The sequence below is a fragment of the Protobothrops mucrosquamatus genome, unplaced genomic scaffold, assembly GCF_001527695.2.
Source record: "Protobothrops mucrosquamatus isolate PMUCROS unplaced genomic scaffold, P.Mucros_1.0 scaffold370, whole genome shotgun sequence".
Classification (NCBI taxonomy): domain Eukaryota; kingdom Metazoa; phylum Chordata; class Lepidosauria; order Squamata; family Viperidae; genus Protobothrops; species Protobothrops mucrosquamatus.
The window spans coordinates 705,966-724,765 of record NW_015386704.1 but is presented as its reverse complement, the minus strand read 5'-3'; the positions used below and the strand labels follow the sequence as shown (position 1 = coordinate 724,765).

Here is an 18,800-nt window from a genome sequence, read left to right as displayed (position 1 = left end):
AGTATAGGGGGTACCTTGCTCAATAGTAGTAACTGTGAGAGGGATCTCGGAGTCCTAGTGGACAATCACTTAAATATGAGCCAGCAGTGTGCTGCAGCTGCCAAAAAAGCCAACACAGTGCTAGGCTGCATTAACAGGGATAGAATCAAGATCACGTGAAGTATTAATACCACTTTACAATGCCTTAGTAAGGCCACACTTGGAATACTGCATCCAGTTTTGGTCACCACGATGTAAAAAAGATGCTGAGACTCTAGAAAGAGTACAGAGAAGAGCAACAAAGATGATTAGGGGACTGGAGGCTAAAACATATAAGAAAGGGTTGCTGGAATTGGGTATGTCTAGTTTAACGAAGAGAAGGACGAGAGGGGACATGATAGCAGTCTTCCAATATCTCAGGGGCTGCCACAAAGAAGAGGGAGTCAAGCTATTCTCCAAAGCGCCTGAAGGCAGGACAAGAAGTAATGGATGGAAACTGATCAAGGAGAGAAGCAACTTAGAACTAAGGAGAAACTTCCTGACAGTTAGAACAATTAACCAATGGAACAACCTGCCTCCAGAAGCGGTGAATGCTCCAACACTGGAAGTTTTTAAGAAGAGACTGGACAGCCATTTGTCTGAAATGGTGTAGGGTTCCTGCCTGAGCAGGGGGTTCGACTAGATGACCTCCAAGGTCCCTTCCAACTTTATTATTATTATTATTATTATTATTATTATTATTATTATTATTATTATTATTATTATTATTATTATTATTATTGGGAGTTAGTAATAGCGGGGAGTTATAATTATAATAACTAAGTGGAGATTTGAATCAGAAGTAATCTAATGCTCTAATTGCTACATTGTCTGATCACATATGAGGTCAAGAGTTCTAAGACTTCTTGAGCCATTTCCAAATATTAGCTTCTTTCAAATCCTCTTGCTTACATAATAGTTCTTGCATACTTCCACCAAGGCTTCCATTTTCCTTACACTCCATAGAAACAAAATGGTAATACCAGGGGCATTTGGAGGTGTGTTTCTGTGTGCGTGCATGCGTGCGCGCACACAAATCTTTCTTCTATAGGAGAAGTATTATCCACATAATAAAAAAACTCCAGAAATAAAAATATTAAATATTGGCAGGTAACGACCAAGGCCAGGTACTGTTCCTCACCTACTGTGCACCACAATGGCAGCTTTTGGCATTCCAGTTGTTCCAGAGGTGTAAATGTAGAACAGCCGATCTAAAAAGACAGCATAGCAGCGAGGGATGAGTTTGAGATCAGCTTCTCTTTGTTATTTCTACTTAAGAAGTTACCCATTTCAAGGAGACAGCTGCTTCAAATGCAGAGCACAGACCCAAAAGCAACGAGATTAGGCTATCTCCCCGAAAATAATTCACAGCCTGGGTTGTCAGAACCTGTTTTACTCATCTGAACCAAGTACACAGCCCTAAAGGTGTAAAATTTTTTGCCTCCACTTCTCTGTGGAACTAGGCCAGGACAACTAGTAACATGAATATAGAGGAAAGGTCACATAAAACTCTCCCTGCAGCACACCTCACCAGGAAGGGGGGTGGGTGGGGGTGGGGCAGGAACTGCCAACACCCTAGGCTCTTTCTCTCTTCATCAGAAGGCTGATTGCAAGGAAACATACCATCTAATCCCTTGGTTGAAACATGAGTTGGAGGAGATTTCGATGTCTGCGCCAGCAGAGGGTCCAAGTGCTTAGTATCTGGAGAGCAGGATTCAGGTACAAAATCTCCGGAACAGAACCTAGTCATATTTTTTCCCAGGATGCCGTTCACTTCAGAGATTGCTGCAACATAAAACCAGCCCTTTTTATTAAAAATGCAAAATAGATGGTGCCCATTTCCATAACCATAAGAAGAAAAAAATCAATAACAGTATTCAAATTATGATGACTGCTCGCAGATTATATCCTGTCTTGCAATATCTTACCATCATGTCAAACACTACCATATCCAACACTGGAAGTTTTTAAGAAGAGACTGGACAGCCATTTGTCTTAAATGGTATAGGGTTTCCTGCCTGAGCAGAGGATTGGACTAGATCAGGGGTCCCCAATCCCCGGTCCGTGGACCAGTACCAGGCTGTGGCATGCCAGCAACCGGGCCGCACAAACAAGCAAAGCCCCATCCGTGGGATGCAGGCAGCACACAAAACCACACAGTCCGCGGAAAAATCTCTCTCCACGGAACTGGTCCCTGGTGCCCAAAAGGTTGGAGACCTCTGGACTAGATGACCTCCAAGGTCCCTTCCAACTTTATTATTATTGTTGTCGTTGTCATCGTTGTCATTATTATTATTATTATTATTATTATTATTATTATTCTGAAAAGTTTTGTCTTTTTAAAATTGGGGTATTCCACATGCAGATTAACATCGCAGTTCTTCATGTGGTTAATATTACAGGTAGTCCTCGACTTACAACAGTCCACTTAGTGACCGTTCCAAGTTACAACGGCACTAAAAAAAGTGACTTGACCACCCAGGGTCACGTGATTTACATTCGGATGCTTGACAACTGATTCATATTTATGATGGTTCCAGTGTCCTGGGATCATGTGATCACCCTTTGCCACATTCTGACCAAGCAAAGTCAATGGGGAAGCCAGACTCGCTTAACAACGGTGTCACTAATTTAACAACTGCAGTGGTTCGCTTAACCAATGTGGCAAGAAAAGTCGTAAAATGGGATGACACTCCCTTAACAAATGTCTCAAGTAACAACATAAATTCTGGGCTCAGTTGTGATCATAAGTTAAGGACTACTTGTATACAAGATTGCCTAATTAAATGTATAGTTCTGTTTTAATTACTATTCTTTCAAACCATGCAGGGGAACACACAACTGTTATAAGAGTCTAAAGTCCCCTACTGGTTCATGTGAAAAGAGACTGTTTTGAGGGTTTTATATTCTTCCTAAATCCATTTACCCCAAAAAGCACGCAGCCCAGAGGACTACAGTCCAAATTTAACAGAAAGTGAATTTATGTACTGAAGGCTTTGTGGAAGATGTCTTTGGAATCAAGATATACTTTGCGCTCAGAGACAAAGGAAATTGTATTTCTTTCCTCATTAGTTCCCATTCTTTTGTCATAGCTGAAAGTCAATTATATGGCCTCATTTTATAAGTAGTCCTTGTGTTAATTGGGACTGGAAACAATTATAAGTTGAGTTGCCCACATAACCAAAAGTCTGGGGGGGCGTTTGGCCTTTTTCATAGTGGTCATTAAGCAAAAGCCAGGGTTGTTAAGCAAACCCATTCACTTTAAAGGACATTTTTTGCCAGAAACTGGAAAAAGATGCTGGAAACTGGCACACCACAACTGGTCCTAAAGCTGACCCACATGACTACTGGGAGGAGCATGAATCTTTAGAAGAGCTGGGGATGCTTTACATTCTGTAGCTGTCATTACTTCAGTCATATAACAACTAATTGTAAATCAAGGACTGCTTGTATTTTCTTTTTCCCTAATCATTTTTTCTCCCAGGGATTAACATGGCAATGATTTTTTCCCCCATGTTTACTGCTTTTATTTCTGTGCTAGTCTTCCCCCTATCCTTTGTTATTGTTCAAAAAATAATATATCTGATATACCAAATCAAAACGTTTGAATTTCCCTTCCTAAAGTTTTAAAATCTCTCCTTGGAGAAAGAGAAGAGGCCCAACCTTTCTATAGAATCTCAGAGAACCTCCTTATAAGCTAGGTTTTATAACAGTATCCTCAAAGGTTTAGGTTAGCTAGCATATGTTTCATTTTTAAAGACAGATCTTTTATAGCATTTAAAAAAACCTGATTTTTTTGTGATAACTTTACTGAATGAGAAAGCAACACTGATTTAATTATTTTGTCTGGTCTGGTAATAAGATGATGAATAAGTCATCTTATTCAAGTGCCACACAACAAACTACGTATCTACCTGTTTTTTGGAAAAGGACATCCTATTCCAGGGGTAGACAACCTTGGCTCTTTTATGACTCGTGGACTTCACCTCCCAGAATTCCTGAGCCAGCATGGCTGGGAGTTGAAGTCCACGAGTCATAAAAGAGCCAAGGTTGCCTACCCCTGCCCTATCCCATTTCATAGAAGCAAGCCACAGATTTGGAGAATCATCTGTCTAAATGACATGTTAATTATTACTTATAAAAAGGAAATATCTATTCCTCAAATGTATAACAAAGGGCATCTGGTAACTTCTCCCTATCTTGAATGAAAATCTTCCAAGCAAATAAGTATATTAATAATACAGAATATTTATCTGTGCTGGGAGAGGCAGTCTGGCTTATTGCTTAAGGTATTGGCCTATTAATTTGGAGACACTGAGTTCTAGTCTTACCTTAAGCACAAAGTCAGCTGAGGGGATCTTGGGTCAGCCAGTCAGTCTCACTCAGCCTTAGAAAGGGCACACCACTTTTGAAACAATGCAAAAAAAAAACTTCTGGGACTTGTCCAGGCAGTTGCCAGGATTCAAGGTTGAGTTGAAGCACACACACACACACACACACACACACACACACACACACACACACACACACACCTCCCCTGTGCTGACTGGACTGTATTCTGGGAAGTAGAATGGAAACAGTTGTCCAAGATCTTAGCAAGCAACTATCTTGCTTCATTATGAGCACTATTCACACAAATAACGTAGAATCTTTCCCCTTCCTTCTCTTGTAACACTGAGCATGTCAGCATTGCTTGAAATGAATATTTCATGATTAATTAACCAAGTCAATCCCAAAGTCGCTTTTTTCATGTTTTTTTTTCTTTGAAAACATTTCGCCTCTCATCCAAGAATCTTCTTCAGTTCTAACTTGAGTTGGAACCATGACTGGGAGGATTGAGAATCTCCACAGACCTCCCCAATTCAATCTAATGACAAGTGCAAAGAGGTCATTCACTTTGGCAAGCAGGCATTTTCTCTAAAGAAATTCATTTTCTCCTCACCAGACTATATAGTTTCAAGACAAGAATGAAAACGGCAGAGGTTAGGAAATCAAACCCAAATATATCATACCTTCTGATAGCTCCCCACCAAAGATGATGGCTTTTGCTCCTGAGGTTTTCACACAGTAAGTCAATGAGTCAAGACGCAAGTTGAAGTTGATGAGAGCTGCCTCAATACCCACTTTGGCCATCCCCAACCAGAAGCCTACAAATTCTGGTCGGTTCTCCATGAAGATAGCGATTACATCACCCTCACGAAAACCTTGCTGGTAAAAGAAGTTGGCCACACAGTTGGAATATTCATCCAGTTGCTGGAATGTCCACTTGTCATCAGTAGCTTCATAAATCAAGGCCACTTTGTCTGGATGTTTCCAGACTACTTTCTGGAATATCTTGGGAATATTATTTTTGGCTTTCCTGTGATGATACAGTTCATATTTGACTCGCAAAAGCACCGAGAGTCCTCTGAAAAAGGGACAAGGAAGTATTAATTATACGGTAGTGATTTTAATTGTTTGAGGCATAGATGCAATGCATGAGACATCTGCTTGGTCAGTTCCTCAGTCATCCTGACAAAGAATCTGATTTTATACAATTAATACCTCTTGTATCTGGCCTACAGTCATATTCAGGCCAAAGCTATTACAATGGTGTATCCAAGCATTTCCCCAAAAGAATACATTTTAGATAAAGTTGCAGAATTCTTGCTTTACTCTATTTATTCAAATTTTATTTTACTTCATCAGGGGGGGAAAAAAGCTCAGCAACCCATATAAACACTGATTTAGTCATCTATTATTATGCAGTTTCAAACATATTGTGGCACTTTAAAGGACTGAAAACTAGGGAAGAAGGGAGGTCAAGATGCTCAAAATGTGATGCAAAACTCGCATTCCTCAAATTAAATCAAGCTCATTTCTGAATGGATGGATTCATCACTGCGTTTTGAAAATATTTCCTAATGAAGTCAAGTATTAAAAGAATGCTAATTGCTTGCTAGCTGGGAAAATCATTCCTGTGATGAAACAGAATATCTTCGCAATTAGGAAGGTAGCACCCTACAAATTGGTGGATGGGAGACAGCTACAGCAGGTTTGATTGTTTCAATTTATAGTATATAACCATTCGTTTCACATTTGTGACTCTGAGCAGCTTCCAATTAAAACATAAACAATACCAAAAAACAAGTAATAAAACAAATATGCCATCAATACAAAATGTTAAAACAATAAAAACAATGAAAAGCATACAATACAATCACTGGGAGACCATATGGTAATTCAAGAGCCATACAATCATTTTATGGGCTTCGGACTACTCTCTGGTTCCCAGACCAGATAGAAAAACCACAACAGCTACTTCTTGATGAGACAGAACAATGTGGGATAGAGCGTATCACCACTAGATGGATTCACAAATGGCTGATCAACCACACTTAGGGGGTAGTCCTCAGTAGAATTACATGTACATGGAGGGAAACATGCAGTAGGGTACCTCAAGGTTCTGTCTTAGGCCCAGTATTCTTCAATATCTTCATAAATGATCTAGATAACTCATCAAATTTGCAGATGACACCAAGCTGAGGGGAATAGCTAACACTTTAGATGATAGACTCAAAATTCAGAAGCACCTTGGCAGACTGAGCACTGGGCCCTATCCAACAAAATGCAATTCAGTGGTGAGAAAAGTAAGGTCCTATACATAGGCAAGAAAAACCAAATGCACAAATATAGGTGGCACCTGGCTCAATAGCAGCAACTGTGAGAGAGATCTACGGTAGGTGTGCTAGTAGACAATCACTTAAGTATGAGCCAGCAGCATGCTGCAGCTGCCAAGAGAGCTAATGCAGTCCTACGGTAGGTTGCATCAACAGAGGGATAGTTTCAAGATCGTCGCTTCACAATGCAATGGTGAGACCACACATGAAACACTGTGTCCAATTCTGGTCACCACAATATAAAAGAAGATACTGAGACTCCAGGAAAGAGTCCAAGAAGAGCAACAAATATGATAAAGGATCTGGAGGCTAAAACATAATCAACAACTGAAGGAACTAAGTATGTCTAGTCTAAGAAAGAGAAGGACTGTGGGTGATATGATAGCAATTTTTTCAGCCTGCTTGAGAGGCTGTCACAGAATAGAGGGGGTCAACTTATTCTCCAAAGCATTTGAGGGCAAGTCAAGAAGTAATGGTGGAAGATCGTCAACGAGAGAGCCAACCTAGAATTAAGCAGAAATTTCTTGATAGAGCAATTAATCAGTGGAACAGCTTGCCTCTGGAAGTTGTGGGTGGTCCACCACTGGAGGTTTTTAAGAAGAGACTGGATCACCACTTGTCTGGAATGGTATAGGATATCCTGCCATGGGCCGGGGGTTCGACTAGAAGACCTCCTAGGTCCCTTCCAACCATATTATTCTATGTTCTATATTCCAACTTCAAGCCCTTCCAGAAGGCAATCAAGGTCAGGGCCAGCCAGATCTCAAGGGGAATAATGTTCTATAGGGCAAGAGCAGTGGCAGAAAGGGCCCTAGGTCTCATCAGATGACACTTTCTAGTGGACTGAACCCAGAACATGCCTCTTCTGCTAAATCCAGTAGAAGGAGTAGATGTCACTGAGGAAAGTAGTCCTTCAAATAACCCAGCCTCATGCCATGTTGGGCTGAGGGTTAAAAACCACTTTAATTTTTGAATCTGAGAAAGAAAATATAGGGAGAATCTTGCTGGTTTTAGCAAATGAAAGTGAGCTAGCTGAAACAATTATTATTTGGGGAAAGGGGCTACCGATTCGTGTCTGTCGTCGATGCGACACATAAATCTCTTTGTAAAGACGTAAGTGATACGAGATAAATATATGAACATTTGTAGATTTCCTTAAATTAAAAATTTATGACGGTGACCTTGATGATAGTTATATACACCGTATTTGTACATACTCATGAGTCTAAATCGAGTCAAATATATTGAGACGTGTGTTGGGAGGACAGTGATTAAACAGTTCTTACACTAAGAACACACTCCACAGCTTGCCTCTTTCCTGCTCATAACCACTATTCAGAGCTATTGACATATAAAACCAAGGAATGAAAAAAAAGAGAAACACTTCAGTCTAAATTCAGTGTTGCAAGCCTCACATTCAAGACTATTTTCAACAATGAACAGCTTCAGCGATACAAAGAAAACGTAACTCAAAAAAGAAGTCTTAGGCAGTTTGTGAGAATAAGAAATGTAACAAAAGTGTAAGTGAAATGAGTTATATAAAGAAGGCATCTGAGTTTGTTTACTTTTTTTTTTAAAAAAAATATTCATCTGCAACAATAAAGTTAGACTTTTTGGAAAATGTTTCCAACCAATTATTTTGATTGCCAGCTAAACTATGACCTCTGCTTGCCATTGGAAATGCTACATGTAGAAAACTCAGTAACTGGGAGATATTATTGGCCACATTTTTTTTCTACTTGTTCCAGCCAATCGCATTTAGCTCTGTTCCCTCCCATGTACATCTATATCTCTGTTTACTAATCCAGGGCTTTTCAACCTTTTCACCCATTGTACCACTTTTAGGATATGGCAATATCCGAGTACCACCAGTCGCCTAGCAAGGTGTCAAAAACTTGACCCCCCCCAAAAAAGGAAAAAAGTGATAAAAGTACAGGTAGTCCTCGACTTACAATAGTTCGCTTAGTGACTGTTCGAAGTTACAATGGCACTGAAAAAAGTGCCCCCCAAGCCACAGCCGAGCAAGACACCTGCCTGCCCACCCGGTGGCACTCTTCCTCCTGTCCGAGGTTTTCATTGTTGTGAGCATTTGTGTTGAGGATTGGCAGCATGGGTGGTGGTGGGTGTTTGGCCTTTATTCCCCCCGTCTGCTGAGTGATTGCAGCAGGTTTTGGTCACTTCACATGACCCTGGGACACTGTGACCGTCATAAATATGAATCAGTTGCCAAGCAAGACCCTGGAGAGGCTGCAACATTCCAGCTGATTGGCGCTTCTTCGGGGCTCAGCAGAAGCACCAGGATCAGCGCTGAGCTCCAGCTGGAGCCTGGCGCTGATCCTGGCGCTTCCGCTGAGCCCTGACAGCCCCGAAGAAGCACTGATCCTGACGCTTCTGCTGAGCCCTGACAGCCCTGCAGCTCCAGCCATCTCTTGCTCAGGCTTGTGCGGTGCTGCCACCGGTTCAGCTCATTCCCCTCCCCCACTACCACTTTTCTAGGATGGTCGCGTACCACCTGCCAGGTGCCAATGTACCACAGGTGGTACCCGTACCACTGGTTGAAAAGCCCTGTAACTAATCAAACAAAAGATATGAAATACAATAGAGGAAATTAATTCAGAATATCCTTCATCCCAAATTGAGTAAGGTCTCAGGTTTAATCCCTTGTAAAATATAAAGCCTGTGGTCCAGAAGCTGTGGAGTTGTGATTTGTCAGAGAAGGCAATTCTTTATCAAGTGGACCATGACTCATTTGTTATAAGGTCATTTTAGACATTCCCATGGGGCTGAAACAGACATATGGTATAAACTTTGAACAAATGGAGGCAAAGCATATTACAACCAATGCAATATCCACTTCTAAACATCAAGCAGTCTGACCCTGTCCACGTTCCTTGATATATTTAAGTGATAAATTCATATGGAATACTACTATAAGGAACTAGTGTTAACAGCGTAACGTGTTTTTTCAAAACACATTAAGGGTTAATTGTGAAGTGTCTTTTAGAATGGACGGACAGGTGTAAAATATAAACAAAACCAGCTACACTTTCTAGCTAGCCTTACTCTTGTACCACGTTAGTTAAGTTTTCGATATAAAAGTCCCAACAGAAAAATATCACGAAAACGGTCACAAGGTCAAGACAATGACTAGCTGTACTGCACTTAGCACATTTATTTTCCTCAAATGCGGAGTAATAATGGAAGGTGTACTTTTATGATTGGTTAAAGAAGAACACAGAAGATTCCACAGAGGACCAAGCAGTAGCAGAGATAAATGACCTCTTAAAAACTCATCTATCCCTCCTCACTCTGAATGCCCTAATCAGGAGCTTAGGCAGATGAGGAAAGAGAGGCTGGTTTAGTAATAGGCTCTTGGCATTTTGCCCAGCAAAGCTGGCCTATCATAGTGACCCAAGCTGTGCCAGGAAGGAAACAGAGGAGCCTTTTCAGGCATGAATTGCCCTTTCCATATTCTTAAGAGGCGCTTTATTCTCGGCTGTTATTTCTCACTTGCCATGCAACTGGGAGGAAGTAGAGATCCAGAGGGCACTGACAGTCACTATAACAGCCTTTGTAAGAGCAACAGCCCTAAATCCTTTTAACAAGAAAAAGATCCTAAGGGGACATGCAAAAAACTAGGATGCCAAATTCAGTTACAGAGCAACAGGAAAGCAAAGTGTTAGACATAGGAAAGATATTGGGAAGATTTCACAGAGGACCAAACATTAGTAGAGATAAATGACCTCTTAAAACTCATCTATCCCTCCTCACTATGAATGTCCTAATCGGGAGCTTAGTCAGATGAGGAAAAAGAAGCCCCAATTAAAAAAAAATCATCTGTGTAGAAATAATAAGAAACCAATTAAGTACACGTAGAGTTTAGACATAGATTTCATTTCCTAGATAAACATTATAGCCAAGAAGTGAAATCCATTCCCATCTTGACACAGGCATACATTTTCTATAACATATAAATAAGAATTCTCTGCTATTGGCTGAGCATAAACTTCATATTATGAATAGTTACAAAATTCTTCAGCTGTACACAAGGCTACAGAAAAACCAAAGGAAGAAGCAGCAGGTAATGTCTACTTAATCTTTTTTTTTTAAGTGGTTTTCCCTCCCAGAAAGAAAGCAGATTGAGAATGGTGGATTTAAACAAAATCTGGCTCACATATCACCATACTAAGCTATAATATGGCTTACTTGATTCATATTTAGCACATTGCATATGCTAATACCAGCCATATTTTATTCAATAAAACATGACTATGCAAATTGCGGCTTCACATAACGTACAGATTCAGCCCTAAACATGTCTCTTGCTCTTTAACTTTCAATGAGTGCTTTTCCTTTAAAAAAAATGCAAGACAGCTGATCACAATAGGTATGGTCTGGGGATCAGCATTTTATTAGTACTATTTATACACTTTAAATGTGTGTTTCAACAACCAGCTGTCTTGAATCCCCTCAAGAAGAGCATTTCTCTTTAAGGTACATATGCACATTATAGTATTTGGCTTCTGGAACAGACAGGTAAATCCTTCACAGGCTGTTTTCTTACCTATTTTATACACACAAGATTTAATAAATGGAAAACAATTAGCTTGGAATACTATAATTCCCACCTTCCTCTGCTTAACAAAGTCTATTTACTATAAGCATCCATTTATACTTCTATGACTTAAAAAAAATTCACACTTGGGAGGATAGTTGGGAAGACAAAGCCAAAAAGTATTTATAGTAGTCTTTCAAAAGAGTAGTTATCAGAGCTCTTGATCAGGGGAGAATTCACATCCTCGTCCCATGAAGGGATTGAGGCTATACAGATTCATTATCTGGGGCAACAAACATCTTTGGTGAAAACAAACCATCCTGATATCATAAGAAGGCATTGTACTTACAGTAAATCTCTCAGGGCTGTCTTAAAGATGATGCGGAGAAAGTTCCACCCACCACTGCCAATATAAATGCCCAAAGTGACTGCAATACTCCATGTCCAGGACACACCGAAGAATCGCATGAGGCCCAGTGAGCCAAGAGAAGCAGTACAAACCCCAATTGTGTGCATTCTGCAGAGAGAGAAAAAAAAGATAAGCTTCATGTAAGGTGCTAGGGTAATTTTATTGTAAAAAAAAAACACCAGTTAAAATAAACAGAAGATGATCACAGGGAGACAGGCAAACTGGCCATATAATATGGATGGAGCAAAGGTGAAAGGAGCAAATGAAAGGGGCCGGCTAAAGTCTGGATTTATTTATTTGATTTATATTCCACTTTCCTCTAGTACAGGGAATCCTCGACTTAAAACCACAACTGAGCCCGAAATTTCTGTTGCTAAGTGAGATGTGAAGTTTTGCCCCATTTTACAACCTTTCTTGCCACGGATGTTAAGTGAATCGCTGCAGCTGTTCAGCTAGTAACACGGTCGTTCAGCAAATCTGGCCTCCCCGTTGACTTTGCTGGTCAGAAGGTTGCAAAAGGAGATCACGTGACCCTGGGTCACCGCAACCATCATAAACATGAGTCAGTAGCCAAGCGGCTGAATTTTGATCATGTGATTATGAGGATGCTGCAACGGTCATAAGTATGAAAAATGGTCATGTGTCACTTTTTTCAGTGCTGGTGTAACTTCAAACGGTCACTAAATGAACTGTTGTAAGTCAAGGACTACCTGTATCTCAAAACAGTAAGATTAATACTCTTTCCTCCCGTTTTACTCTAACGGGGATCCTATCAGAGAAGCTGTGTTGAAAGATAATACCTGGCCCAAAGTCCTCCACTGGACTTCCATACCTGAGTGGAAACTTGAACCTGGTCTTGGTCCAGCATCCTAATTATATACCACATTTCTTTATCAGAGAAAATAAAAAGTACACAACTACCAGAATAAATTCAGAAGGACCTTTCCGGGTCAAGTTACACTGCTGTACTGTACTAAGATTGTGGTTCCCATTAAAAATTATCCAGAAAGTTTAGCTGATGTTGTTCACTGTACTTTTTCAAAAACTGAATCATAGTTATTTGATTTGCTGCAGTATCTTCTGTGTGCCTACAATAACTATGGCAAATATCTTTTCTTCCTCACTTTTAGTGTACGGTAATATTGTTATGACGTTTATGTAAGTGTGTAAAGAAAGGTATGTGGTAACAAAACGTGAGTTTAAATAATACGTTTTAAGAAGATATTAATGAAAAGCAGTAATACAGTATAGAAGTATGAACAATTTGAGAACAATTCATAAGTAACAGAAAAGATGGAAACAGTTCAGTTTTTGCCTGAAACCAAATTCTCCTATTCTTTCCTACTTTTCTTAATTGAAGTCAGAGGCCAAAGGTCTAATGTATTTTCAAACACTTTTCTGATCACATAGGGAAGCATTCACCTTTCCTTTCCTACAGAGTTGGCTATTTTTTTGCCAGTTGCAGCTGTACTCAAAATAACGCTGTTTGTCATATATATGCTGAAGATGAAGATACAATTGAGCACATGCTCAGCACAGAAATTTTTGGTCCTCCCACAAATGCTTTTATGCAGAAATCCACTCCTATTTTTCCCAAGCATTATTTGTCAGTAATCTAGTCTGAATGGAAAATGCTTTTTAGTTGCAACTGTTACTAAGAGTTCATCTTCACTGAAAAAAAGGTAATTACTTTTTTCATTAGTAAACAATGAAGAAATACTAGTCACTCAACTGCAACTTATCCAGCAATTAACCAGTATAATTAGTTCATCCTTCCTTGAATTTTAATTATTAAATATTTACAATGTCTCTGAAGTCATGCAATCTGATTTTGATCACTTCCCTAACCTCAGTTTCAGTGTAATATGCAACAGAGAGGCTATAATAGCAGCAATAGAACTCAGAGCTGCCTCAAAGAAAAAGAGAAAGCCAGGCAGTCTAACAAATGTGATCAAAGTGCTGGTTTTAACATTCAAACCCTGAAAGAAACTAGAGACCATTTTATTTAAAAGAATGCCACAGACTCTGAGCTCATCAAGGGAGTAATTCCTCTGCTGCACAGACCCACATTTTGTGATCAGAAGATAACTGAATAAACAAGTCCTTACAGACAGGACTTTCTGTGAAATCCCAATTGAGACAAGTCTTTTGACAGATAATTTATGGTATGATTCTATTTGTTCTACACAAAAGAAAGTTCCACTGGAATAAATATTTAGTCTCAGGTAATTGAACAAAGAATTGAGGCCAGACACTACTATTTAGACAAGTAGACTATTGTCTTTACTGCAAAACCCCTTGTTAAACTGCTAGGAAGGAAATGTATTTTTAAAGAAAATACATTCTGTAAGCCAAATCAGCAAAACTACAAGTTAGATAATTGCAGTCATATCACATAGTAAATACTAAGAAATGATATCAAAAGTAGCAAGAGTAAATTATCTGGGTGCCTTCCAGTTTCAAATATAATAAAACTGATGCAGTATGGCCAATCGGCATGGATATAGGGATTGGGATGGCACCCATTTGGCCTACTAATGAGAGTTCGTATTATTCTGCTGAGATGTTTCCTGCTGCTTCCAAAGCACTTAACTAGGAAAAATGGGACATTGGCAAAAGTTGGGCCAACAAACCAGGTGTGTACAAATCCTTGAATGCATTTTGAGAATGTCTGGCATTTTGTCACAATAGCCAAAGAATGATCTGAGGGATCAGGAAAGCTGTTAATTTAGAATTTTAAAAGCAAAAATTAAATATAGTTTAATGCAGTTCTTTAACTTTTGTTATAAAAATAAACTATCAACTTTATAAATATATAAAGTGTATCAATATTTATTCACAAAGTTTGTAAAACATCCCAATCTGAAGACTCTAGGCAATATACTGGTAGTCCTTCTTTTGTGACTACAACTGGAACTGGCAATTCAGTCATTAAATAAATGAAACTATGGGAATATTAGTCAAAAGTTACTTTTTCATTACCATCATAACTACAAACTACAAAGACAGCCACTAAACAAGAGCTACCTGTATAACAAAGCAATTATATAAAAAGCAGCACCATAAAAGTAATCAACTCCCCAAGATTAATGTTCATTAACATGTATTAGGATTAAAAGGAGAATGGAACAAAACTGTTTTATCCAGGGCTTTTTTTCTCACAGAATGCCCAGAACGGAGTTCCGGCACCTTTTTTGGATGGAACCTTATAGGGTAGGCAAGGTGGGTTGTATGACGTGTGTGAGTTCTGGCACCTTTTTTTTATTTTTAGAAAAAAAAGCACTGGTTTTATCTATGAAATGCCAAGAAGGGAGATGCTGCAAGAACCTCTTAGGGAAATGAAAGCAAAACAATGGGGACCACAATGCTTTCTATTTCTCACATGGGTGGAGACTCTCAGCAGGCTTTCTCAAAATATTTGAACCATCTTACCAGGACTCAATTTGCACAGCTGGTGATATGGCATCCAAGACCTTGGAGGTGATACTCAGTATTTTTGAGTTGGATCTGGAAGCCTACTGTTAATCAATGCAGGAATTTCAAGGAAGGTGTTGCCCCTTGTTGACTTGCCAGTTGTTTATGCATCATATTCTGGTCCAGGTGTGGCTTCTGGGTCATTGCCAAAACTGCTCTATGTGGAGCACACTATAGTAAGCCAACTACAATCAAGTTCTGTCAACACCCTGGTCCACATTGAGTTATAAGGGGTGCACCATCAAAATTGTGCAAAGGGCCTCCTGGACACAGCATTCACCAGCTATTTGTGAAGCTATAAACCTAGAAGTCCAACCAGATCACAATCAACTACTCTAGGAGAGCTTAACCCTATCAAGAGTAGTTACTGCTGTTATCAGATTGCACAGATGTTTACTGGCACATAGCAGCTCAATTCTTACAGGATTTAATCTGAACTTGTTTCATCCCATTCAATGTGTGCTGTGATTAAAATAAATAAAATAAATAATAAACCCTTTATTATCAAAGTATAACATGTATACAGTGAAATTGGCTAAGCCTCCCTCTGTGCCCCCCCTCACCACAAACTCACGGTGACTACAAACCCCAAACTTATTTCACTCTGTGAACTAATTGCACATCACGCCAGCCTCACGAGAATTAAAAGATTAAAAGAGAATATCAGATAATCCTAACAGAATAAATCATCCAAAATTTCATCTTCCTTACTATAATCTAAAGATGAACCTTCAGCTTCTCAGAAGAATTGTAGCAGAATGGAACGATATTCCAAACCTTCTGATATAAGGTCTTGGAAAGGGGTTAAGTGAATTTTCAAAGGACAAGAAACAGACAAGTGATCTATACAATTCTCCATAATTTACTATTATTTGCCGAAGACTATTCTTAAATTCAGCTGAAAGCAAACAAACTATAAATATGAAAGCTTTATGGAATTTATTCTGTAAATATCAAGTGCAGATAGTGGAAGTCTAAAAGATGTGTGCAATTTGCATAAAGTTAAAGTATCTGCTCTGAGAAACTTCACCCACCTTGGCTGATCTCAAAAAAGCTGGAGATCAAGAAGCAATGAAGTGTATTCATCAATGGCTCCTCACTAATCTGAAAAGAAGTAACAAATGGAATAACACAATGTCCTGCCTAGGCGCAGTACTGACCTTTATAGATAATCCGAATAAAGGAGGAAAATAGTTCTGCAAAACAACTCAAAGCGGGTAGGGGAGTTCCATATTTAAACAGTCAATTGCATAGATCCCTGATGGCTGACATCTTCCATGACAGCACAGGATGTGAAAAAGATTTGGGCCATTTAATAGAACACACTAAACTTTAGCACCTATAATGTGCAATTCCAATAAAAGGTTCCATTCAATTCTGTTTTGGTTAAATTTTACCTGGAGTACTGCATGTATTTATGAAGACTATAATTTTAAACAGAATATTGACAAATTGGAACATGTCCAGTGCAGAGTAACATAAATTGTTACGGCTAAGTTACTTGTGGAAAGGTTAAAGAGATTGTTCTGTGTGGAAAGAGAACTAGGAGATGAATGATATTTATCTCTAAATACCACAAGGCTGGCAAATTTATTTCTTTTCTTCCACAGGGTAAGATCAGAATTATTAATTTCCAATGATAAGGAAAAGTACAGTATTTAGATTTTCTCTCGAAATAAATTTTTCAGATTGTGGAACAAGCTACATAATGGGAAATAAATTTATTTTTGAAAATTTAAAAGAAGGGCCTTGAGAAACATGTAATTACTTCTACTGCATCAGATGATATATGATATTTGAGGATGGAAACATGGAGCTTCCATATTCAGAGGCAGCATTCCTATAAATAACAGATGACGGAGCCAAAGATAGCTGTTATCTTAGTACACTGCTCATAACATCTTAAAAGAATTTATCCAAACAGAAAGTTAGATCAGATTGGACTTTAATTCAATACAGTAATTTTCTAATATTTGTAAGAAAATATTAAAGTTACTTCTATAATTATCTAGGATTTTACTATTTCTGGCCATAAGAAGCAAGGATCAATTTGATGCCTATATTCCCAATTAGTCAAGTTTCTGCCAGTAAAAATTACAGCAAACCATACTGCAATTCTGCTTTATTATACCAGGAAATAAATCAAGTTGAAACAGGGCAAATTTTCCACTACTATCTTGGAACAGTACTTGAAAGCAAAATGTTGTTACTCGGGGCTGAATCAAACAAGCACAGACATATATATATATAGTTTCGGAAAGAGATATACATCTACCTGAAAAATACTACCTCTGCCAAGATAGTGAATAGCTCTAAAAACACCAACAGCTAGAGTTCTAATCCAAATCAGATTAAAAATATCACCTCAGATTTAAACCACCCCCTTTGAATTACAGCACAAAGAACAGTCTATCTCCATAAGCTTGTTATATATGTTATCATTTTAATAAATGAATCTCAGAGACATCTTATGCTTCAGTATCATTTGTGTAGCAAGCCCCTGCTCTTATTTTGCTCATTAGACATAAACAAATCTCAGGATATTATTTTTAGCTCTACAGGCTAAGGTGATCAATATCTTTTTTCCTGAGACTATACCCAGCTTACATTCAATAGTTGCAGAGCACTGTTCTTCTGAAGCAATTTACTATTTTTATTCAGTATGCATTTACATCTTCATGCAAGACAAGACCTATTCTCAATGACTATGGAGATTCCCAGTCACCTAGGTCATGCGTGTCCCAAAGGTGCTTTTTCAGGAGGCAACTGGACTTCCTGGTTTTTCTTTGAAGACATTTCGCTTCTCATCCAAGAAGCTTCTTCAGCTCCGATTGGATGGTGGGGATCCACTGTCCAGTCCACCATCCAGTCAGAGCTGAAGAAGTTTCTTGGATGAGAAGCGAAACGTCTTCAAATAAAAAACAATAAAGTCCAGTTGCCTCCTGAAAAGCACCTTTGAGAAAAACCTACGGTATTCTCCCAACACAGCAACCCTGTGAGGTCGACTAGGGCTGAAAGCGATTGATCTCAACCGGCCCTTCCTCGAGTTTCCGTAAGCTAGAAGAGGACTAGAATCTTGGTTTCCTTGCTCCTAATGAAAACTTTCACCAACACCATCACCAGATCCTCAAAGAATCCACAATAAACACCAACTGATTCCAGTTAATCGGGGCTCCCCTCAACCTAGTCTGCTTCTATGACAAACATACAACGACATTAATTCTATTTTACGCGTTGATCCTTTCTGTCTAACCACGAAGACCGCCAGCTGACTGACCCACAACTGGGACCGACCCTGTTAACTTTGCCAGCGCCACCTCCCTTTTTTTGGCGCCAACCTGGGCACGAATTTCCATCCCCGCTACATGTGTTCCCGGTTCCGTTGCCAGAGCAACGTTCCAATTCCCGGCTCCCCTCCCGTCGCTACGGTGTTGCGACGCTGAAAGCTGCTTTTCCATCTCGCGGCCAGCCGCTCCTTCTCAGGTGGCAGCCGCTTATTCCCCGTCTCTCTCCACCCAGCACCCCATCCTCCGCCCGCCAGGCGAATCCCCTCGTCCCCATACCTCGCGCCTACAGCCGTCGCACTTGAGATTCCGACACCTTCGTTCCCCTTCACCCGACTGCTTCTCCTCCCGCTGTGGCCACAAGCGCCCCTTCGAGGCGCTGGAGGAGGACCAGGCAAGGA

At 39.5% G+C, this 18,800-nt stretch overlaps 1 protein-coding gene across 1 annotated transcript in view; it reads right to left on the bottom strand.

Moving 5' to 3' along the window:
- Positions 1–18,800, bottom strand: part of SLC27A1 (solute carrier family 27 member 1) — a 32,678-nt gene extending 13,878 nt beyond the window's left edge. Inside the window, exons 1-5 of the mRNA XM_015815723.1 lie at positions 18,679–18,800; positions 11,582–11,749; positions 5,031–5,425; positions 1,642–1,803; positions 1,160–1,229 (exon numbers count right to left, since the gene is read on the bottom strand). Of these exons, the coding sequence (XP_015671209.1) occupies positions 1,160–1,229; positions 1,642–1,803; positions 5,031–5,425; positions 11,582–11,748 (794 nt within the window). The 5' untranslated portion in view covers position 11,749; positions 18,679–18,800. The remainder of the gene's footprint in view (positions 1–1,159; positions 1,230–1,641; positions 1,804–5,030; positions 5,426–11,581; positions 11,750–18,678) is intronic.